Raw genomic sequence first — 25,092 nt, 5'->3', positions numbered from 1 at the left:
AAACTCAAATACATTTGAGAGAAAACTCAGTTTCATGGTCTATTTTTGACACATATCAGCAGTTGCGTTTGTTGTTGGTACCCATTGATATATAACTATTTCGATATTGTTTCAGAAAGTTAAATACAATCAAGTAGGAGAGATGAATGAAGAGAAAGATGAAAATCAACATTATTAAGTGAGAGGGATAGAGGAAGGAGGGATGTAGTAGAAAGAGAGGGCACTAGAGAGACAGACAGTCCGTGTCAGTGAATCCAAGCCATGTTTTCCTGGCTGCTCTCTGCAGGGGAGATTACTCGGCCTTACTCCAGCCAGGCAAACTCTGTCCCCAGAGAGCTCAGTACTCACTACTGACCAAGCATGGAGGTCCCGCAGCACACTTCCAGCTAACTTCAGAGCAGAGAGCTGATCGGCTGGACCAGTATGCTGGGAGGGGATCCTGTGGAGGAGTGACAGGCAGCAGTTCTCAGGCTGGACGCTGTGTGAGACAGTGGGTCCCTTCACCGCCATGGAGTTTGGGAGGTTTCATTCAAAGTACCAAAAACCTTTGCTGCTCATCATGATGACGTTCAAACTGGGTAGGACTCACTGTCTAGGTGTATCAATGTAGGTTATAAAAGGAACAGAAAACCTGTGTGTGCACTTACATGTGTGAGTATTGATGTGGAAAGTAGTAATGTGAAAATGTGTGTACCCCGTGTGTGTGTGTGTGTGTGTGTGTGTGTGTGTGTGTGTGTGTGTGTGTGTGTGCGCGCATTTGTGTGTGCGTGTGCGCGTGTGTGTGAGTGTAGGGGCGATGTGGACAGAGCTGTAATAGGGAATTAGCAAGGCGGGAGGATGTTACAAGAGGACAAGTGGTGGTAGCCAGCTGGCAGACAGGTTGTTGTAGTTGGTGATAATCTGAACATCTCTGAGTGCAGTATCCCTTCAATAAGTTATTCATCATTTAATGATACGACTGGTCCTATTTAGAAATTCATTGTAAAGAACCAAGAGAGACCTGCCCGAAGTAGGTACCAATCAAACATTTGTTACATATCATACATAACAAAAACAATGGAAACGTATGATATGTCACTGTAATTGACCATCTATTACTAATGTAAGACAATAATATAATTGGCTTGAGCAATTATCATGAAGTCATTCATAGATCACAATGAACTATCATAGTGAGATAAATGGCTAGTGACATTATTCCCTGATAACCTATGATAGGAGCAGTTAAGACTTGTAAAGAGAAGAAAACAGTGTGAGGTGTGGGGTGTGGTGTCATGGGGTACAGTATGTTTGGGTGGGGGATATTTTGAACCCCACCTAATGATGCGTTGACCCATTATTCCCGCGACCCTGTGGGAAGTGTCTGAACCTCGTTAAATTGGAAAGACTGACAGGACGGGGTGGCTAGGGCGGATCACACGCAGAGGCCATTGTTTCCCATCACCATGGTGATGGGCTAAGAGTCTGGCCGTAACAACGTTTTGAACGGAGGGCCAAGTGTTCTGAGAACTGTGAAAACGAACACAGTACTTTTAGATTGCATGGCTGATGGAAAAAACAATTGCAATATTGGAGCAACCGTTGTTGATAGAAAATACTGGATATACTATACTATAAATAATAATATGTTAAACCCACAGGAAACACAGACATTTACATCTCTGACTAACATCACAGGATAACTATGACTAAACATGTCAGAATGTGTGCTTTTTAAAGCCAAGTGAGTCACCGCAGTTTAGCCTTTGAGTATGAATACAATTTTGGACAAAGCACAACACTGGCATGGTATGACTGACAGTCCACTGTGGAGATAAAATAGAATTCCTATGACTAAAACATTCTTTCACCTTTATTTAACTAGGCAAGTCAATTAAGAACAAATTCTTATTTTCAGTGACAGCCTAGGAACAGGGCGTTAACTGACTTGTTCAGGGGCAGAACAACAAAGTTGAACCTTGTCAGCTCAGGGATTTGAACTTGCAACCTTTCAGTTATTAATCCAACGCTCTAACCACTAGGCTACCCTGCCGCCCCACATGAATCTTGACATGCCACCACGGGTCCATAATACCCCAAAGTGTGGGTCTCAACTGACATTTGACTTGGAGTATATGTAAAGATTATGTTTGGGTAACTTTAGTTTTAGTAATTGTTATCATAGGGCAGAGGAAACAAATGATCCTTATTAAGGACAAACATTAAGCATAACAACTATTAATCATCTCTTATCTACCTCGCTGCTTTCTTCCACGCTGTTAGAGGGATGCTCGGACATACTGTTTCATGGCACAGGAAGCAGGAGTGACATCAGCACAGTGGAATGTTTCAGGGATGAGTGGTCTGGCTGCAGCAGGATAGACCAGTCAGAGATCCCCACTGTCTCAGTCAATCACCACGCTGCTACCTAATCTGATATGGGGTTCAGGTAGTACCAGCTGTTAGCGTACACAGTGCATTATAGTGGGTATACAGCACAGTGCATATTAACAGTTTAGGTAGGTACCATGTCTGGACTGAAGTGTCTCTGGGTCTTGGAAATCACAATACTGTATAAATCCTATGTATTATGATGGTTTGGAGGATGAGAGTGTTTACATGTATCCATATTTAACACTAATATTAAGGAAACAGAAAACCTGGTCCTTTACACCATGAGTTAAGGGAAGCTTGTGGGTTGATGGGTTGACAGTAGGAGGAAACTGATGAAACTGCGGGTTGCAACGGATGTTCCAGTGTATCTGGGGGTGTCAGGGGATTAGTGAAGAACATACAGTATATCACAAAAGTGAGTACACCCCTCACATTTTTGTAAATATTTGAGTGTCTTTTCATGTGACACTGAAGAAATGACACTTTGCTACAATGTAAATTAGTGAGTGTACAGCTTGTATAACAGTGTAAATGTGCTGTCCCCTCAAAATAACTCAACACACCGCTGGCAACAAAAGTGAGTACATCCCTAAGTGAAAATGTCCAAATTGGGCCTAATTAGCCATTTTCCCTCCCTGGTGTCATGTGACTCGTTAGTGTTACAAGGTCTCAGGTGTGAATGGGGAGCAGGTGTGTTAAATTTGGTGTCATCGCTCTCACACTCCCTCATACTGACTGGTCACTGGAAGTTCAACATGGCACCTCATGGCAAAGAACTCTCTGAGGATCTGAAAAACATAATTGTTGCTCTACTTAAAGATGACCTGGGCTATAAGAAGATTGCCAAGACCCTGAAACTGAGCTGCAGCACAGTGGCCAAGACCATACAGCAGTTTAACTGGACAGGTTCCACTCAGAACAGGCCTCGCCATGGTCGACCAAAGAAGTTGAGTGCACGTGTTCAGCGTCATATCCTCATATCCAGAGGTTGTCTTTGGGAAATAGACGTATGAGTGCTGCCAGCATTGCTGCAGAGGTTGAAGGGGTGGGGGGTCAGCCTGTCAGTGCTCAGACCATACGCCGTACACTGCATCAAATTGGTCTGCATGGCTGTCGTCCCAGAAGGAAGCCTCTTCTAAAGATGATGCACAAGAAAGCCCGCAAACAGTTTGCTGAAGACAAGCAGACCTAAGGGCATGGATTACTGGAACCATGTCCTGTGGTCTGATGAGACCAAGTTAAACTTATTTGGTTCAGATGGTGTCAAGCGTGTGTGGTGGCAACCAGGTGAGGAGTACAAAGACAAGTGTATCTTGCCTACAGTCAAGCATGGTGGTGGGAGTGTCATGCTCTGGGGCTGCATGAGTGCTGCCGGCACTGGGGAGCTACAGTTCATTGAGGGAACCATGAATGCCAACATGTACTGTGACATACTGAAGCAGAGCATGATTCCCTCCCTTTGGAGACTGGGCCGCAGGGCAGTATTCCAACAGGATAACGACCCCAAACACACCTCCAAGACGACCACTGCCTTGCTAAAGAAGCTGAGGGTAAAGGTGATGGACTGGCCAAGCATGTCTCCAGACCTAAACCCTATTGAGCATCTGTGGGGCTTCCTCAGACGGAAGGTGGAGGAGTGCAAGGTCTCTAACATCCACCAGCTCCATGATGTTATCATGGAGGAGTGTAATTTCTTCAGTGTTGTCACATGATAAGATATACTCAAATATTTACAAAAATGTGAGGGGTGTACTCACTTTTGTGATATACTGTATATGGTGTTTGAAACATACACTAGATATTATAGCAGGGGAAGAAGACTGTGGCTCACAACAAGTGGATTGTGACACACAGCAACCAGTACTGTAGATCTATTGAGTGGAAATGAATGATCAGTGGTCACTAACACTTGTCATGGAGAGCAACAGCCAGAGTGTGCTGGCTTTTGCCAACAATCAGACACCTGATTCAGCAAATCTAGGTAATGATCAGTTGATTCATTGAATCAAGTGCTGGACTGAATCAAAAGCCTGCCCATCCTACAGCTCCCGAGCACTATGGGTGGTCACATTATATTAGGGAAACAGGTGTGAGGTGGAGGTATTAGGGGTGTGACAGGAGGGTTATAGAGGTGTTAAAGGGCTGGGGGCATGGCAGTAATAGGTACAGTGGGTGCTACAGTGGATAGAGGGACAATGTGACCTTCCCTTTAAGATAAGCTGTGAGTGAGTCAAGTAAGGAAACAACACACATGTAGACGTATAGTAAAAATCCCTGCTAACACTCATTGTTAAATACTGTATAAACTATACTAGTATTTTGAATAACTCAGAAGCTATATACAGTGCCTTGCGAAAGTATTCGGCCCCCTTGAACTTTGCGACCTTTTGCCACATTTCAGGCTTCAAACATAAAGATATAAAACTGTATTTTTCAAACCTTTTTAACAAATCGCTACAAAGTATTAACTTAAGGGGGCTGATTAATTTTGCACGCCCAATTTTTCAGTTTTTGATTTGTTAAAAAAGTTTGAAATATCCAATAAATGTCGTTCCACTTCATGATTGTGTCCCACTTGTTGTTGATTCTTCACAAAAAATACAGTTTTACATCTTTATGTTTGAAGCCTGAAATGTGGCAAAAGGTCGCAAAGTTCAAGGGGGCCGAATACTTTCGCAAGGCACTGTATCTGTGCTCATTAAGTAGAGCTTTAGCAATCTAATCAAATCAGGATTTAAGACAACATACACGTCCCATAAACGTAATAGGAACATGTATACAAGTATGAAAGCATTCCACAGTTTTATCCCCCTCATATTCAAATATTTCAGCACTGTACGCTTATTATTTCTACTTATGACAAAAGGAATATTCTTCAACAACTATAGCAGAAAATCTAACCAGCGTCAAACAGTCTGTGATTATTAAACTACCTGTTGCAGTGTGTATTAAGATGACCCATGGGGTCAAGTTTAGGTTAGATTAGTAGTGTTCAGGGTGAAGGGAACTGGCATTGATGAAGCCTCAGGTGACAGCTGCTCACACAGTGAGTGTGCAATACATTTACTCCTAACACCATCTGCTGTGTTCACTTTAAGTCCAGACTAGAGAGAGAGGGAAGCGTTTAAAAAAAAAATCATTAAGAAAGTGCTCTGTAATTACCTCAGAAGCAGAGACAAAGGGAGAGGTCAAAGGTATCTGGTGTATTGGCCTACTAATGGGCTCATAAGAAATAATTGGTAATCTCACTGGTAATACTTCACCAGGGTAATGGACTGGTAATACTTCACCAGGGTAATGGACTGGTAATACTTCATCAGGGTAATGGACTGGTAATACTTCACCAGGGTAATGGACTGGTAATACTTCACCAGGGTAATGGACTGGTAATACTTCATCAGGGTAATGGACTGGTAATACTTCACCAGGGTAATGGACTGGTAATACTTCACCAGGGTAATGGACTGGTAATACTTCACCAGGGTAATGGACTGGTAATACTTCACCAGGGTAATGGACTGGTAATACTTCATCAGGGTAATGGACTGGTAATACTTCACCAGGGTAATGGGCTGGTAATACTTCACCAGGGTAATGGGCTGGTAATACTTCACCAGGGTAATGGACTGGTAATACTTCACCAGGGTAATTTACTGGTAATACTTCACCAGGGTAATGGACTGGTAATACTTCACCAGGGTAATGGACTGGTAATACTTCACCAGGGTAATGGACTGGTAATACTTCACCAGGGTAATGGACTGGTAATACTTCACCAGGGTAATGGACTGGTAATACTTCACCAGGGTAATGGACTGGTAATACTTCACCAGGGTAATGGACTGGTAATACTTCACCAGGGTAATGGACTGGTAATACTTCACCAGGGTAATGGACTGGTAATACTTCACCAGGGTAATGGACTGGTAATACTTCACCAGGGTAATGGACTGGTAATACTTCACCAGGGTAATGGACTGGTAATACTTCACCAGGGTAATGGACTGGTAATACTTCACCAGGGTAATGGACTGGTAATACTTCACCAGGGTAATGGACTGGTAATACTTCACCAGGGTAATGGACTGGTAATACTTCACCAGGGTAATGGACTGGTAATACTTCACCAGGGTAATGAACTGGTAATACTTCACCAGGGTAATGAACTGGTAATACTTCACCAGGGTAATGGACTGGTAATACTTCACCAGGGTAATGGACTGGTAATACTTCACCAGGGTAATGGACTGGTAATACTTCACCAGGGTAATGGACTGGTAATACTTCACCAGGGTAATGGACTGGTAATACTTCACCAGGGTAATGGACTGGTAATACTTCACCAGGGTAATGGACTGGTAATACTTCACCAGGGTAATGGACTGGTAATACTTCACCAGGGTAATGGACTGGTAATACTTCACCAGGGTAATGGACTGGTAATACTTCACCAGGGTAATGGACTGGTAATACTTCACCAGGGTAATGGACTGGTAATACTTCACCAGGGTAATGGACTGGTAATACTTCACCAGGGTAATGGACTGGTAATACTTCACCAGGGTAATGAACTGGACTGGTAATACTTCACCAGGGTAATGGACTGGTAATACTTCACCAGGGTAATGGACTGGTAATACTTCACCAGGGTAATGGACTGGTAATACTTCACCAGGGTAATGGACTGGTAATACTTCACCAGGGTAATGGACTGGTAATACTTCACCAGGGTAATGGACTGGTAATACTTCACCAGGGTAATGGACTGGTAATACTTCACCAGGGTAATGGACTGGTAATACTTCACCAGGGTAATGGACTGGTAATACTTCACCAGGGTAATGGACTGGTAATACTTCACCAGGGTAATGGACTGGTAATACTTCACCAGGGTAATGAACTGGTAATACTTCACCAGGGTAATGGACTGGTAATACTTCATCAGGGTAATGGACTGGTAATACTTCATCAGGGTAATGGACTGGTAATACTTCACCAGGGTAATGGACTGGTAATACTTCACCAGGGTAATGGACTGGTAATACTTCACCAGGGTAATGGACTGGTAATACTTCATCAGGGTAATGGACTGGTAATACTTCACCAGGGTAATGGACTGGTAATACTTCACCAGGGTAATGGACTGGTAATACTTCACCAGGGTAATGGACTGGTAATACTTCACCAGGGTAATGGACTGGTAATACTTCACCAGGGTAATGGACTGGTAATACTTCACCAGGGTAATGGACTGGTAATACTTCACCAGGGTAATGGACTGGTAATACTTCACCAGGGTAATGGACTGGTAATACTTCACCAGGGTAATGGACTGGTAATACTTCACCAGGGTAATGGACTGGTAATACTTCACCAGGGTAATGGACTGGTAATACTTCACCAGGGTAATGGACTGGTAATACTTCACCAGTGATTTTCTCCCCACAGTTTCATGAAGTTAAAGTTTGAGATTGCTTTCATATTTTGAGCTTTCTCATTCATGATAAATACTGACTTTATTTTCTTTCTTGCCTACAGGTATACTGTGCACATCAGCAGCAGACAAGTGTCTGTCGGCCCCGTGTCAGAATGGCGGTACGTGTCTCGACCAAATGGGCAACTACACGTGTCTCTGTCCCAGATGGCCAGTCCACTATATGGGCAAGGACTGTAGGGAGCTGTATGACCCCTGTGTCCACAATGCGCCATGCGCCAACTGTACCAGCACACTGGGCACAGAGGTCTACACCTGCCACTGCCCCGACAACTTCGCAGGGACCAACTGCACACTCAACATCAACATCAAGTGTGAGAGCAACCCATGTAAGGGTGTCAGGTCCCATTGTGTGGACAGGGTGGATAGCTACACCTGCCACTGTCCCCCTGGCTATGGTGGAGATCACTGCCAGGAGAGGGACTGCACTGAGGAGCCGTGCCACAACGGTGCCACCTGTGTTGACACATCGGATGGGTACCAGTGCCAGTGCGTCCCAGGCTTCCAGGGGAGGGACTGTGAGGAGAACATGGATGACTGTAAGTCACTCCCTTGTCAGAACGGAGCCATCTGTAAAGATGACGTCAACGGATACCAGTGCTTTTGTGTGCCTGGTTTCCAAGGCTACCACTGCGACCTGGACATTAACGAGTGTGTGTCGCGGCCGTGCAAGAACAATGGGACCTGTGTCAATGAGGTGGACCGCTATGAGTGCAAATGTCTGCTAGGGTTCAAAGGTGAGATAGTCTCTCTGTTTGGGTCAGTGCACCGTATCCTGCTGTCTTTAGAGTGTGAGGGAATTACCCTCCCTCTTTAACTCAGTGTCTTTAGTTCAGAGTTCACTACTTTGCCAACCTCATATAGAAACTACAAAGTTTTAATCCACCATGTTCAATGTTTCTCTCAAAGCTCTGTAGTTGTTCTCATAGTGAAACCCATCATATATGAACCTGTGTCTGCGTTGTGTGGCAGGGGTGAACTGTGAAGTGGAGATCAATGAGTGTGAGGAGAAGCCCTGCCAGCATGGAGCCACCTGCCACGACCGTGTGGGCCTGTACACCTGTGAGTGTGTTTCCGGGTACGAGGGCCGTGACTGTGAGCTGGACATTGATGAGTGTGCCAGCGGGCCGTGTCTCAACGAGGGCATCTGTACAGACTTGGTGAACAGGTAAGGTGTCTCCAACTCTCTCTCCTCTCTTTGGCTGAATCAGCTGCTTAACCCCAATGTGTCAGTGAGCAGCATGTCAGCCGAGGGATTCCTTCCCGACAGTAAAGTTTAACAGGGCAAGGATAAGGATTACACCGCTTATTCGGATGGTAATTAATCATGCGGTTGGGAAGTGGGGAAAACCTGATAGAGAGCTTCATCAGACCTGGGTGGTGTATCTTGTTAATACAGAGATACGTTAGATTGAACCAATTACATTTGTTCATCAAAAAATACCACATAGGTGGCCTAAAGTGGTCTAGTGGTCTAAGCTTCTTTGAATCCGACCCACTGCTAGTTCACCACCCTCTCTCCTCTATCTTTCCTCTCTACCTCTGTCCTATCCAATAAAACTAAAAACATCAAGAGTGGGACTGCCCCACAACAACAACAAAAAATGTGTGAAGGTGGAATTCCACTTTCCATAAGAAAAAATGCCTGTAGATCAGAAATTATTAGATGTTAGAAACCTCACAGTTAAGACTGTTTAACGTTTCTACTGGCTGCACTGAGGTCCCAGTGCGTTTTCATGCTTCAAAGATGTCCCAGTGTAACTGAAATGAGCAGGATATAAGGAGCCTCTCTAAGTCTCCTCCTCCTCACTCAGCTATGAGTGTGACTGCAACGGGACAGGCTTCACAGGAGAGCAATGTGAGGTGGACATCTCAGAGTGTGCTTCGGACCCCTGCCAGAATGGAGCCACCTGCCTAGAGGGGATCAACCAATACGACTGTGTCTGCTGGACAGGTACACGCACGCACGCACGCACGCACGCACGCACGCACACACACACACACACACACACACACACACACACACACACACACACACACACACACACACACACACACACACACACACACACACACACACACACACTTCTCACCAAATGAGGGAGTCACAGTCAGCTGTCTGTCATACAGTATCTGCCAAGCCTTCTCTGCACCACAGGAAGTATTACACATGCAGCAGAGGAGGCTGGTGAGAGGAGCTATAGGAGGACAGGCTCACTGTAAAGACTGGAATGGAATTAATGAAGTGGTGTCAAACACAACAAACAAAATATGGAAACCCCATGTTTGACCCTGTTCCGTTCATTCCATTTCAGCCATTACAATGAGCACATCCTCCTATAGCTCCTCCCACCAGCCTCCTCTGACACGCAGGGATTGTTGTACAAGAATATTTGATACGCTGTCTGGCATAAAAACAGAGAGAGAGTGAGAACATCCTAGGTGTCAGGAGTTTTTTGAAAAGAAAAGCTGCAGGCGCTTCCATGTAGCCTTTTACAGGCAGGCAAAACCCTTATCTTGGTAAGATTTGGTTCATGGAGTTCCTCAGACGTAAATCACAGAGATAAAGGGTCAAAGGTATGATATAAGCCTGTGGTTTAGAGGCAAAGAAGGGGGAATGGTATGAGACAGCGAGAGACCTATTGAGAGACCTGTAAAGTGTAGTACTGACCGTGGAGGTACACCACACTGCCATCTAGTGTAGAACTGGTGCAGCTGCAGGGCCATGAGCAATAGGAAAACAAAGATGATCCTCCGTACAGAGGATGGAGAGCACATTATAAACACCACCGTTCAAAAATGTTGGGGTCACTTAGAAATGTCCTTGTTTTTGAAAGAAAAGCACATTTTTTGTCCATTAAAATAACATAAAATTGATCAGAAATACAGTGTAGACATTTTTAATTTTATAAATGGCTATTGTAGCTGGAAACGTCAGATTTTTTAATGGAATATCTGCATAGGCGTACAGAGGCCCATTATCAGCAACCATCACTTTGTGTTAGCTAATCCGAGTTTATCAAGGCAGATGTATCATTAGAAAACCCTTTTCAATTATGTTAGCACAGCTGAAAACTGCTGTCCTGATTAATGAAGCAATTAAACCGGCCTTCTTTAGACTAGTTGAGTATCTGGAGCATCAGCATTTGTGGGTTCGATTACAGGCTCAAAATGTCTAGAAACAAATACCCCCCCCTGTTATAATAATGGTGTGTGTGTTGCAGGTTATGAAGGGAAGAACTGTCAGGTGGATATTGATGAGTGTGAGCTGCAGCCCTGTGAGAACGGAGGAGAGTGTTTCCAGCGCTCAGAGCTGCTGCACTACGGGGTGCTGTCTGGACTGGATGGCAGGGAGTTCAACTATGAGGAAGCAGCTGGGTTCCTCTGCCACTGTCAGCCTGGGTTTGCTGGTAAGTCAAAACACTGAAATTCATAGTTGGTAACCTCCCACCCCACTTTAGGTATAGGATCTGATTGAATAGGGATCTTCTGAAATTGCAGTCGATGTTCATTTGACTTGAGGGTAAGTAATTGACTAAGTACATAATGTGTCCTGTCTCTTGCAGGTGAGAGCTGTGAAGAGAATATAGACGAGTGTTTGTCTGCTCCATGTCAGAACGGAGGGAGCTGTGAGGACCTGGTCAACTCATACCAGTGTGACTGTCCACCTGGGTTCACAGGTTAGACTGTCTGTCTATTTCACTGCTCTTAATATACTGTATATCAGAAGATACAATAGAGAGAAGAAATCAATCCCATGCAGTGACATACATACTACTGTTCCGTACTACCTCAATCGCACAGTGGCTAACCAGGCTATCTACATTGTGTCCCACCCACCACCCGCCAAACCCTCTTTTATGCTACTGCTACTCTCTGTTCGTCATATATGCATAGTCACTTTAACCATATCTACATGTACATACTACCTCAATCAGCCTGACTAACCGGTGTCTGTTTGTAGCTTCACTACTTTTATAGCCTCGCTACTGTATATAGCCTGCCTTTTTACTGTTGTTTTATTTCTTTACCTACCTATTGTTCACCTAATACCTTTTTTGCATTATTGGGTAGAGCCTGTAAGTAAGCATGTCACTGTAAGGTCTACACCTGTTGTATTCAGCGCACGTGACAAATAAACTTTGATTTGATTTGAGAGTATATCTCCAGTTCTTTGGGTGAGTCTCTGTGTACAGCGGCTTTGACAGAGAGGGTAGGTGTCCATACGGAGGGGCATGACAGTAGAAGAACAACAAAGACCATAAAACCTGGTGCCATATGTCGGTCGTCCTGGCTGGGTATTTAACGGGGGTCTTTCCTCTAGTTTACCAGGGGGAGAGAGAGATTACCACAAAGCCGCTTAAGTCCTATGAACCACTAATTAATAAAAGCAAGCTTGAAAGACCCTCTCATCACAAAAACAAAACCTGTTATCAATTAAAACATAAGGTATTGCGATACTCTTCGTCCTAAGCTATTTGCACAGTAAGAATACTTCCGTATACTGTAACCAGGCACCCGTCAAAATAGAGGGGAATAACACATAGGTGCACAACAAGATCATATGACTGCATATTCTCTGGGAGTTCTCTTCGCACGTACAGATAGAGTACCCAGAAACTGGTTAAGCTAATTAAATTGAGCCCCCCCTCTACCCAGCCACCTTTAACCCCCCATTTCACCCTATGTCATACTGAGGTTTTTCCAGCATAGTCAAGCTCAGTACAGCCCCTCTGCTCAGAAGCCCATCATCTCCTGTGATTAGAATGCCGTGTGCCACTAGCCGCCATCCATAACATCGATCAGGAGTGACTGCAGCCCAACATTCCTCTTGTCAGCAGTGACAGGAGCCAGCTGGGTGGTAGGCTTAGAGCCCTGGCTGGGCCTGGCTGCCGAGGGGAGGCTGTATGCAGGCATGAGGGAGGGAGGGAGAGACGTAGGGTGGGCTGGGCTCGAGTAATCACTTCTGCCTGCCTGGTACAAGTGTACGGACTGTGTGTACGTGTGTGTGTGCATGTGTGAGAGAGAGGGTGCACAAGTTTGATCTCATCTGTGGGACCTGTTTGGCTATACGTGTGTATTTACGGCTCTGGGAGAATGAGGGTGCTACTGCTACTACTGTTGCTAGCTGAATGGTGTGAGCCATGGGGACTGACAGGTAACACTCAAAACTTACTGTGGAGAGAAGGGCTGCTAGGACAGGCTGTGTGTTTATGTGGAGGAGGTAGAGGGCTGGAGGAGGGCAGAAGGAGATGTTCTTGTTTTTAACTTGTGGAGAGAGGAGTTTTAGAGGATTTTGCTGATGTGTAAACTTTCATTGCTTACTAAGCATATTGTAGTCCCATTGATTTACTATATACCGTGAATAATCAAGCAACATACTTCAACGCATTTGTTTTTTTAAAACAATTTGACTCTGACACAGAGAGAAGTAGAAACTGGGCTCTCATCCATACCGATATTTAAACTTTCATCAGTCATTTCCTCATTAGTAAAAGGTATAGTCTAGTCAAGTGCTTCCTGGAGAGCCGTGTGCTTGCAAGTGTACTTCCATATCTGATTAACTCATTGGTTTGGTTAGGGAGACTCTGATAACTAATTTGGTTTGGTTAGGGAGACTCTGATAACTCATTTGGTTTGGTTAGGGAGACTCTGATAACTCATTTGGTTTGGTTAGGGAGACTCTGATAACTCATTTGGTTTGGTTAGGGAGACTCTGATAACTCATTTGGTTTGGTTAGGGAGACTCTGATTCACTTATTTGGTTTGGTTACGCAGACTGATTAACTCATTGGTTTGGTTTAGGGAGACTCTGATTAACTCATTGGTTTGGTTTAGGGAGACTCTGATTAACTCATTGGTTTGGTTTAGGGAGACAATAATGAACTAATTTGGTTTGGTTAGGGAGACTGATTCACTTATTTGGTTTGGTTAGGGAGACTCTGATTAACTCATTGGTTTGGTTTAGGCAGACTCTGATTAACTCATTGGTTAGGTTAGGGAGACTCTGATTAACTCATTGGTTAGGTTAGGCAGACTCTGATTAACTCACTGGTTTGGTTAGGGAGACTCTGATTAACTCATTGATTTGCTTAGACAGACTGATTAACTCATTGGTTTGGTTAGGGAGACTGATTAACTCATTGGTTTGGGTAGGGAGACCGATTAACTCATTGATATGGTTTAGGGAGACTCTGATTAACTCATTGGTTTGGTTTAGGGAGACTCTGATTAACTCATTGGTTTGGTTTAGGGAGACTCTGATTAACTCATTGGTTTGGTTTAGGGAGACTCTGATTAACTCATTGATATGGTTTAGGGAGACTGATTAACTCATTGGTTTGGTTTAGGGAGACTCTGATTAACTCATTGGTTTGGTTTAGGGAAACTCTGATTAACTCATTGGTTTGGTTTAGGGAGACTCTGATTAACTCATTGGTTTGGTTTAGGGAGACTGATTAACTCATTGGTTTGGGTAGGGAGACTGATTAACTCATTGGTTTGGTTTAGGGAGACTCTGATTAACTCATTGGTTTGGTTTAGGGAGACTCTGATTAACTCATTTGGTTTGGTTTAGGGAGACTGATTCACTTATTTGGTTTGGTTAGGCAGACTCTGATTAACTCATTGGTTTGGTTAGGGAGACTTTGATTAACTCATTGGTTTGGTTAGGGAGAAACTGATTAACTCATTGGTTTGGTGAGGGAGACTGATGAACTCATTGGTTTGGTTAGGGAGACTCCGATTAACTCATTGGTTTGTTTACGCCGACTGATAAACTCATTGGTTTGGTTAAGGAGACACTGATTAACTCACTGGTTTGGTTAGGGAGACTTTGATTAACTCACTGGTTTGGTTAGGGAGACTTTGATTAACTCATTGGTTTGGTTTAGGGAGACTCTGATTAACCCATTGGTTAGTTTTAGGGAGACTCTGATTAACTCATTGGTTTGGTTAGGCAGACTCTGATTAACTCATTTGGTTTGGTTTCAGGAGACTGATTCAATTATTTAGTTTGGTCAGGCAGACTCTGATTAAATCATTGGTTTGATTAGGGAGACTTTGATTAACTCACCGGTTTGGTTAGGGAGACTTTGATTAACTCATTGGTTTGGTTAGGGAGACTCTGATTAACTCATTGGTTTGGTGAGGGAGACTGATTAACTCATTGGTTTGGTTAGGGAGTCTCTGATTAACTCATTGGTTTGGATACGCCAACTGATTAACTAATTGGTTTGGTTAGGGAGACTCTGATTAACTCACTGGTTTGGTGAGGCAGACTCTGATTAACTCTTTGGTTTGGTTTAGGGAGACTCTGATAATCTCATTGGTTTGGTTAGGGAGACTCTGATTAACTCATTGGTTTGGTGAGGCAGACTCTGATTAACTCATTTGGTTTGGTTTAGGGAGACTGATTCACTTATTTGGTTTGGTTAGGCAGACTGATTAACTCATTGGTTTGGTTAGGGAGACTTTGATAAACTCATTGGTTTGGTTAGGGAGACTCTGATTAACTCACTGGTTTGGTTAGGGAGACTTTGATTAACTCATTTGTTTGGTTAGGGAGAAACTGATTAACTCATTGGTTTGGTGAGGGAGACTGATGAACTCATTGGTTTGGTTAGGGAGACTCCGATTAACTCATTGGTTTGGTTACGCCGACTGATAAACTCATTGGTTTGGTTAAGGAGACTCTGATTAACTCACTGGTTTGGTTAGGGAGACTTTGATTAACTCATTGGTTTGGTTTAGGGAGACACTGATTAACTCAGTGGTTTGGTTAGGCAGACACTGATTAACCCATTGGTTAGTTTTAGGGAGACTCTGATTAACTCATTGGTTTGGTTTCAGGAGACTGATTCAATTATTTAGTTTGGTAAGGCAGACTCTGATTAAATCATTGGTTTGGTTAGGGAGACTTTGATTAACTCATTTGGTTTGGTTTAGGGAGACTGATTCACTTATTTGGTTTGGTAAGGCAGACTCTGATAAACTCATTGGTTTGGTTAGGGAGACTCTGATTAACTCACTGGTTTGGTTAGGGAGACTTTGATTAACTCATTTGTTTGGTTAGGGAGAAACTGATTAACTCATTGGTTTGGTGAGGGAGACTGATGAACTCATTGGTTTGGTTTAGGGAGACTCTGATTAACTCATTGGTTTGGTTTAGGGAGACTGATTAACTCATTTGGTTTGGTTTAGGGAGACTGATTCACTTATTTGGTTTGGTTTAGGGAGACTCTGATTAACTCATTGGTTTGGTTAGGGAGACTGATTAACTCATTGGTTTGGGTAGGGAGACTGATTAACTCATTGGTTTGGTTTAGGGAGACTCTGATTAACTCATTGGTTTGGTTTAGGGAGACTCTGATTAACTCATTTGGTTTGGTTTAGGGAGACTGATTCACTTATTTGGATTGGTTAGGCAGACTCTGATTAACTCATTGGTTTGGTTAGGGAGACTTTGATTAACTCATTGGTTTGGTTAGGGAGAAACTGATTAACTCATTGGTTTGGTGAGGGAGACTGATGAACTCATTGGTTTGGTTAGGGAGACTCCGATTAACTCATTGGTTTGTTTACGCCGACTGATAAACTCATTGGTTTGGTTAAGGAGACTCTGATTAACTCACTGGTTTGGTTAGGGAGACTTTGATTAACTCATTGGTTTGGTTTAGGGAGACTCTGATTAACCCATTGGTAAGTTTTAGGGAGACTCTGATTAACTCATTGGTTTGGTTAGGGAGACTCTGATTAACTCATTGGTTTGGTTAGGCAGACTCTGATTAACTCATTTGGTTTGGTTTCAGGAGGCTGATTCAATTATTTAGTTTGGTCAGGCAGACTCTGATTAAATCATTGGTTTGATTAGGGAGACTTTGATTAACTCACCGGTTTGGTTAGGGAGACTTTGATTAACTCATTGGTTTGGTTAGGGAGACTCTGATTAACTCATTGGTTTGGTGAGGGAGACTGATTAACTCATTGGTTTGGTTAGGGAGACTCTGATTAACTCATTGGTTTGGTGAGGGAGACTGATGAACTCATTGGTTTGGTTAAGGAGACTCCGATTAACTCATTGGTTTGTTTACGCCGACTGATAAACTCATTGGTTTGGTTAAGGAGACTCTGATTAACTCACTGGTTTGGTTAGGGAGACTTTGATTAACTCATTGGTTTGGTTTAGGGAGACACTGATTAACTCATTGGTTTGGTTTAGGGAGACTCTGATTAACCCATTGGTTAGTTTTAGGGAGACTCTGATTAACTCATTGGTTTGGTTAGGGAGACTCTGATTAACTCATTGGTTTGGTTAGGCAGACTCTGATTAACTCATTTGGTTTGGTTTCAGGAGACTGATTCAATTATTTAGTTTGGTCAGGCAGACTCTGATTAAATCATTGGTTTGATTAGGGAGACTTTGATTAACTCACCGGTTTGGTTAGGGAGACTTTGATTAACTCATTGGTTTGGTTAGGGAGACTCTGATTAACTCATTGGTTTGGTGAGGGAGACTGATTAACTCATTGGTTTGGTTAGGGAGACTCTGATTAACTCATTGGTTTGGTAAGGGAGTCTCTGATTAACTCATTGGTTTGGATACGCCGACTGATTAACTAATTGGTTTGGTTAGGGAGACACTGATTAACTCACTGGTTTGGTGAGGCAGACTCTGATTAACTCTTTGGTTTGGTTTAGGGAGACTCTGATAATCTCATTGGTTTGGTTAGGGAGACTCTGATTAACTCATTGGTTTGGTGAGGCAGACTCTGATTAACTCATTTGGTTTGGTTTAGGGAGACTGATTCACTTATTTGGTTTGGTTAGGCAGACTGATTAACTCATTGGTTTGGTTAGGGAGACTTTGATAAACTCATTGGTTTGGTTAGGGAGACTCTGATTAACTCACTGGTTTGTTTAGGGAGACTTTGATTAACTCATTGGTTTGGTTAGGGAGAAACTGATTAACTCATTGGTTTGGTGAGGGAGACTGATGAACTCATTGGTTTGGTTAGGGAGACTCCGATTAACTCATTGGTTTGGTTACGCCGACTGATAAACTCATTGGTTTGGTTAAGGAGACTCTGATTAACTCACTGGTTTGGTTAGGGAGACTTTGATTAACTCATTGGTTTGGTTTAGGGAGACACTGATTAACTCAGTGGTTTGGTTAGGCAGACACTGATTAACCCATTGGTTAGTTTTAGGGAGAGTCAGATTAACTCATTGGTTTGGTTTCAGGAGACTGATTCAATTATTTAGTTTGGTAAGGCAGACTCTGATTAAATCATTGGTTTGGTTAGGGAGACTTTGATTAACTCATTGGTTTGGTTAGGGAGACTCTTATTAACTCATTGGTTTGGTAAAGGAGAAACTGATTAACTCATTGGTTTGGTAAGGGAGTCTCTGATTAACTCATTGGTTTGGATACGTCGACTGATTAACTAATTGGTTTGGTTAGGGAGACTCTGATTAAATCATTGGTTTGGTTAGGGAGACTCTGATTAACTCATTGGTTTGGTTAGGGAGACTCTGATTAACTCATTGTTTTGGTTAAGGAGACTCTGATTAACTCATTGGTTTGGTTAGGGAGACTCTGATTAACTCATTGGTTTGGTGAGGGAGACTCTTTAACTCATTGGTTTGGTGAGGGAGACTCTGATTAACTCATTGGTTTGGTTAGGGAGACTGATTAACTCATTGGTTTGGTTAGGGAGACTCTGATTAACTCACTGGTTTGGTTAGGGAGACTTTGATTAACTCATTGGTTTGGTTAGGGAGACTCTGATTAACTCATTGGTTTGGTTTAGGGAGACACTGATTAACTCATTGGTTTGGTAAAGCAGACACTGATTAACTCATTGGTTTGGTTTAGGGAGACTCTGATTAACTCATTCGTTAGTTTTAGGGAGACTCTGATTAACTCATTGGTTTGGTTAGGGAGACTCTGATTAACTCACTGGTTTGGTTAGGGAGACTCTGATTAACTCATTTGGTTTGGTTTCGGGAGACTGATTCAATTATTTAGTTTGGTCAGGCAGACTCTGATTAAATCATTGGTTTGGTTAGGGAGACTCCGATTAACTCATTGGTTTGGTTACGCCGACTGATAAACTCATTGGTTTGGTTAAGGAGACTCTGATTAACTCACTGGTTTGGTTAGGGAGACTTTGATTAACTCATTGTTTTGGTTAGGCAGACACTGATTAACCCATTGGTTAGTTTTAGGGAGACTCTGATTAACTCATTGGTTTGGTTAGGGAGACTCTGATTAACTCATTGGTTTGGTTTAGGGAGACTCTGATTAACTCATTGGTTTGGTTAGGAGACTCTGATTAACTCACTGGTTTGGTTAGGGAGACTCTGATTAACTCATTGGTTTGGTGAGGCAGACTCTGATTAACTCATTTGGTTTGGTTTAGGGAGACTGATTCACTTATTTGGTTTGGTTAGGCAGTATGATTAACTCATTGGTTTGGTTTAGGGAGACTTTGATAAACTCATTGGTTTTGGTTAGGGAGACTCTGATTAACTCACTGGTTTGGTTAGGGAGACTTTAATTAACTCATTGGTTTGGTTAGGGAGAAACTGATTAACTCATTGGTTTGGTGAGGGAGACTGATGAACTCATTGGTTTGGTTAGGGAGACTCCGATTAACTCATTGGTTTGGTTACGCCGACTGATAAACTCATTGGTTTGGTTAAGGAGACTGATTAACTCACTGGTTTGGTTAGGGAGACTTTGATTAACTCATTGGTTTGGTTTAGGGAGACACTGATTAACTCAGTGGTTTGGTTAGGCAGACACTGATTAACCCATTGGTTAGTTTTAGGGAGACTCTGATTAACTCATTGGTTTGGTTAGGGAGACTCTGATTAACTCATTGGTTTGGTTAGGGAGACTCTGATTAACCCATTGGTTAGTTTTAGGAAGACTCTGATTAACTCATTGGTTTGGTTTAGGGAGACACTGATTAACTAAGTGGTTTGGTTAGGCAGACACTGATTAACCCATTGGTTAGTTTTAGGGAGACTCTGATTAACTCATTGGTTTGGTTAGGGAGACTGATTAACTCATTGGTTTGGTTAGGGAGACTCTGATTAACTCATTGGTTTGGTGAGGCAGACTCTGATTAACTCATTTGGTTTGGTTTAGGGAGACTGATTCACTTATTTGGTTTGGTTAGAAAGACTCTGATTAACTAATTGGTTTGGTTTAGGGAGACTCTGATTAACTCATTGGTTTGTTTTAGGGAGACTCTGATGAACTCATTGTTTTGGTTTGGGAGACTCTGATAATATCATTGGTTTGGTTAGGGAGACTGATTTACTCATTGGTTTGGTTACGCAGACTCTGATTAACTCATTGGTTTGGTTACACAGACTCTGATTAACCTCTTGAAACTCCCCATCCCGGATCCGGGATTGTGACTAAGCCTCAGGCTCATTAGCATAACGCAACGTTAACGATTTCTGAAATTCGCAAATAAAATTAAAATAATGCGTTTGCTCTCAAGCTTAGCCTTTTCTTAACAACACTTTCATCTCAGATTTTCAAAATATGCTTTTGAACCATAGAAATTGACTAACTTGTGTAAGAGTATGATTAGCATAGCATTTTGTGTAGCATGTAGACACAACATTTTCACAAAAGCCAGATAACCAAATAAATAAAATCATTTACCTTTGAAGAGCTTTGATGTTTTCAATGAGGAGACTCCCAGCCACATACCAAATGCGCAGTGTTTCCTGAAAGCGTCTGTGTGTAGGAGAAATCGATTCCGTTTTTTCTACATTGCGCCTGGCTTGAAACGAACCGATTAAATGCAGTCACCTACAACGTTTGAAACTTTTTCCGGATTAACTACATAATATCGGTTAGGAAACATTAAACGTTGTTTGGAATCAATCCTCAAGGTGTTTTTTCACATATCTCTTCATTGACATGCAGTTCGTGGAAGCTTGCTTCTCTCTCTGTGCCCCATGGAAAAATACTGGCAGGTGACTTTTGCGCACCAATTTCGGCGCAGGACACCGGGCGGACACGTGGTAAATGTGGTAGGGAGATTCAATTATTTAGTTTGGTCTCTTATGGTCAATCTTCCAATGATCTGCCTACAAAGACGTCACAATGCTGCAGACACCTTGGGGAACTCTGACAGAAAGGGCAGACTCATTCCTCTTGGTTCACAGCCATATAGGAGATCATGAAAGACAGAGCCTCAAAAATCCTTGTCATTTCCTGGATGCCAAGTCATCTTGGTTTTGCCTGAAGCTCACGTTTTTAGGGCAGACACTGATTAAGATATTTGTTTTCTGGACACTCAGAGGTTTTCTTTAGGGAACAGTAGCAATTATATGCATAGTCGAGCATCATTTTTGTGACAAAATATCTTGTTTAAAACTGGGAACGTTTTTCTTCCAAAATTGGTTTGGTTAGGGAGCGCCACCATAAGTGTAAGAGGTTAACTCATTGGTTTGGTTTAGGGAGACTCTGATTAACTCATTGGTTTGGTTAGGGAGACTGATTAACTCATTGGTTTGGTTAGGGAGACGTTGATTAACTCATTGGTTTGGTTAGGGAGACTCTGATTAACTCATTGGTTTGGTTTAGGGAGACTCTGATTAACTCATTGGTTTGGTTTAGGGAGACTCTGATTAACTCATTGGTTTGGTTAACACCGACTGATTAACTCATTGGTTTGGTTAGGGAGACTCTGATTAAATCATTTGTTTGGTTAGGGAGACTCTGATTAACTCATTGGTTTGGTTAGAGAGACTGATTAACTCATTGGTTTGGTTAGGCAGACTCTGATAAACTCATTGGTTTGGTTAGGAAGACTCTGATTAACTCATTGGTTTGGTTCGGCAGACTCTGATAAACTCATTTGGTTTGGGGAGACGGATTCACTTATTTGGTTTGGTTAGGCAGACTCTGATTAACTAACTGGTTTGGTTTAGGGAGACTCTGATTAACTCATTGGTTTGGTTTAGGGAGACTCTGATTAACTCATTGGTTTGGTCTTTAGGGATAGCCACTGCCCAAGATTAACTCGGGGTTGGTTTGGTTACGGAGACAGTCCTGATTAACTCATTGGTTTCCCAAACGGCCAGACTGATTAACTCATTGGTTTGACATTTAGGAGATCTGATTAACTCATTGGTTTATTTTCTTAGATCTAACAAATAAATTAACTCAATCAACTTAAAGCTGATTAACTCATTGGTTTGGAAAATTATTATGACTGATTAACTGTATGTATGTATGTATTATGTATGTATGTATTAACTCATTGGTTTGGTTAAAAGACTTTGATTAACTCATTGGACTTTGGTTAGGAGACTTGATTAACACACTTACCACAATTGAATAGGCAAGAGGGGGGAGTTACACAAACAACAAATGAATAACTCAAATCAGGTTTAAATCATAATGGTACGTACCTAATATTTCATCGATTAACTCATTGGTTTTTGACTGATTAACTCATTGGTTTGGTTATGGGAGACTCTGATTAACTCATTGGTTTGGTTAGGGAGACTCTGATTAGGGAGAGACTGATTAACTCATTGGTTTGGTTAGGGAGACTCTGATTAACTCATTGGTTTGGTTAGGGAGACTCTGATTAACTCATTGGTTTGGACTTGATTTATTTGGTTTGGGAGACTCTGATTAACTCATTGGTTTGGTTTAGGGAGAGACTGATTAACTCATTGGTTTGGTTAGGCAGACTGATTAACTAATTGGTTTGGTTTGGGAGACTGATTAACTCAGTGGTTTGGTTAAGCAGACACTGATTAACTCATTGGTTTGGTTAGGGAGACTGATAAACTCATTGGTTTGGTTAGGGAGACTCTGATTAACTCATTGGTTTGGTTAGGGAGACACTGATTAACTCATTGGTTTGGTTAGGCAGACACTGATTAACTCATTGGTTTGGTTAGGGAGACTGATAAACCCATTGGTTTGGTTAGGGAGACTCTGATTAACTCATTGGTTTGGTTAGGGAGACTCTGATTAACTCATTGGTTTGGTTTAGGCAGACTCTGATTAACTCATTGGTTTAGTTTAGGGAGACTCTGATTAACTCATTGGTTTGGTTCAGGGAGACTGATTAACTCATTGGTTTGGTTAGGGAGACTCTGATTAACTCATTGGTTTGGTTAGGAGACTGATTAACTCATTGGTTTGGTTAGGAGACTCTGATTAACTCATTGGTTTGGTTAGGGAGACTCTGATTAACTCATTGGTTTGGTTAGGAGACTGATTAACTCATTGGTTTGTTAGGGAGACACTGATTAACTCATTGGTTTGGTTAGGGAGACTCTGATTAACTCATTGGTTTGGTTAGGGAGACTCTGATTAACTCATTGGTTTGGTTAGGAGACACTGATTAACTCATTGGTTTGGTTAGGGAGACTCTGATTAACTCATTGGTTTTTAGGAGACTCTGATTAACTCATTGGTTTGGTTTAGGGAGACTCTGATTAACTCATTGGTTTGGTTAGGAGACTCTGATTAACTCATTGGTTTGTTTAGGGAGACTCTGATTAACTCATTGGTTTGGTTAGGGAGACTCTGATTAACTCATTGGTTTGGTTTAGGGAGACTCTGATTAACTCATTGGTTTATTTTAGGGAGACTCTGATTAACTCATTGGTTTGGTTCAGGGAGACTCTTATTAACTCATTGGTTTGGTTTAGGGAGACTCTGATTAACTCATTGGTTTGGTTAGGGAGACTCTGATTAACTCATTGGTTTGGTTAGGGAGACTCTGATTAACTCATTGGTTTGGTTAGGGAGACTCTGATTAACTCATTGGTTTGGTTAGGGAGACGTTGATTAACTCATTGGTTTGGTTAGGGAGACTGATTAACTCATTGGTTTGGTTAGGAGACTCTGATTAACTCATTGGTTTGGTTAGGGAGACTCTGATTAACTCATTGGTTTGGTTAGGGAGACTCTGATTAACTCATTGGTTTGGTTAGGGAGACTCTGATTAACTCATTGGTTTGGTTAGGAGACTGATTAACTCATTGGTTTGGTTAGGGAGACTGATTAACTCATTGGTTTGGTTAGGGAGACTCTGATTAACTCATTGGTTTGGTTAGGAGACTCTGATTAACTCATTGGTTTGGTTTAGGGAGACTGATTAACTCATTGGTTTGGTTAGGGAGACTCTGATTAACTCATTGGTTTGGTTAGGAGACTGATTAACTCATTGGTTTGGTTAGGAGACTCTGATTAACTCATTGGTTTGGTTAGGGAGACTCTGATTAACTCATTGGTTTGGTTAGGAGATCTGATTAACTCATTGATATGGTTAGGGAGACACTGATTAACTCATTGGTTTGGTTAGGGAGACTCTGATTAATTCATTGGTTTGGTTAGGGAGACACTGATTAACTCATTGGTTTGGTTACTCTGACTGATTAACTCATTGGTTTGGTTAGTGAGACTCTAATTAACTCATTGGTTTGGTTAGGGAGACTTTGATTAACTCATTGGTTTGGTGAGGGAGACTCTGATTAACTCATTGGTTTGTTTAGGCAGACACTGATTAAGTCTTTGGTTTGGTTAGGCAGACTGATTAACTCATTGGTTTGGTTAGGGAGACTGATTAACTCATTGGTTTGGTTAGGGAGACTCTGATTAACTCATTGGTTTGGTTAGGGAGACTCTGATTAACTCATTGGTTTGGTTTAGGCAGACTCTGATTAACTCATTGGTTTAGTTTAGGGAGACTCTGATTAACTCATTGGTTTGGTTAGGGAGACTCTGATTAACTCATTGGTTTGGTTAGGGAGACTCTGATTAACTCATTGGTTTGGTTTAGGCAGACTCTGATTAACTCATTGGTTTATTTTAGGGAGACTCTGATTAACTCATTGGTTTGGTTAGGGAGACTCTGATTAACTCATTGGTTTGGTTTAGGGAGACTCTGATTAACTCATTGGTTTGTTTAGGGAGACTCTGATTAACTCATTGGTTTGGTTAGGAGACTCTGATTAACTCATTGGTTTGGTTAGGGAGACTCTGATTAACTCATTGGTTTGGTTTAGGGAGACTCTGATTAACTCATTGGTTTGGTTAGGAGACTCTGATTAACTCATTGGTTTGGTTAGGAGACTGATTAACTCATTGGTTTGGTTAGGGAGACTCTGATTAACTCATTGGTTTGTTTTAGGAGACTGATTAACTCATTGGTTTGGTTAGGGAGACT

At 42.2% G+C, this 25,092-nt stretch overlaps 1 protein-coding gene across 1 annotated transcript in view; it reads left to right on the top strand.

Moving 5' to 3' along the window:
* The first annotated feature begins 336 nt into the window (after positions 1 to 336).
* Positions 337 to 25,092, top strand: part of LOC135514251 (protein crumbs homolog 1-like) — a 40,396-nt gene continuing 15,640 nt past the window's right edge. The window contains exons 1-6 of the mRNA XM_064937598.1: positions 337 to 578; positions 7,912 to 8,604; positions 8,840 to 9,035; positions 9,682 to 9,821; positions 11,092 to 11,277; positions 11,434 to 11,547. Of these exons, the coding sequence (XP_064793670.1) occupies positions 509 to 578; positions 7,912 to 8,604; positions 8,840 to 9,035; positions 9,682 to 9,821; positions 11,092 to 11,277; positions 11,434 to 11,547 (1,399 nt within the window). The 5' untranslated portion in view covers positions 337 to 508. The remainder of the gene's footprint in view (positions 579 to 7,911; positions 8,605 to 8,839; positions 9,036 to 9,681; positions 9,822 to 11,091; positions 11,278 to 11,433; positions 11,548 to 25,092) is intronic.

The sequence above is a fragment of the Oncorhynchus masou genome, chromosome 25 (genome assembly GCF_036934945.1).
Source record: "Oncorhynchus masou masou isolate Uvic2021 chromosome 25, UVic_Omas_1.1, whole genome shotgun sequence".
Classification (NCBI taxonomy): Eukaryota; Metazoa; Chordata; class Actinopteri; order Salmoniformes; family Salmonidae; genus Oncorhynchus; species Oncorhynchus masou.
This window is presented reverse-complemented; position numbering and strand designations above follow the sequence as displayed.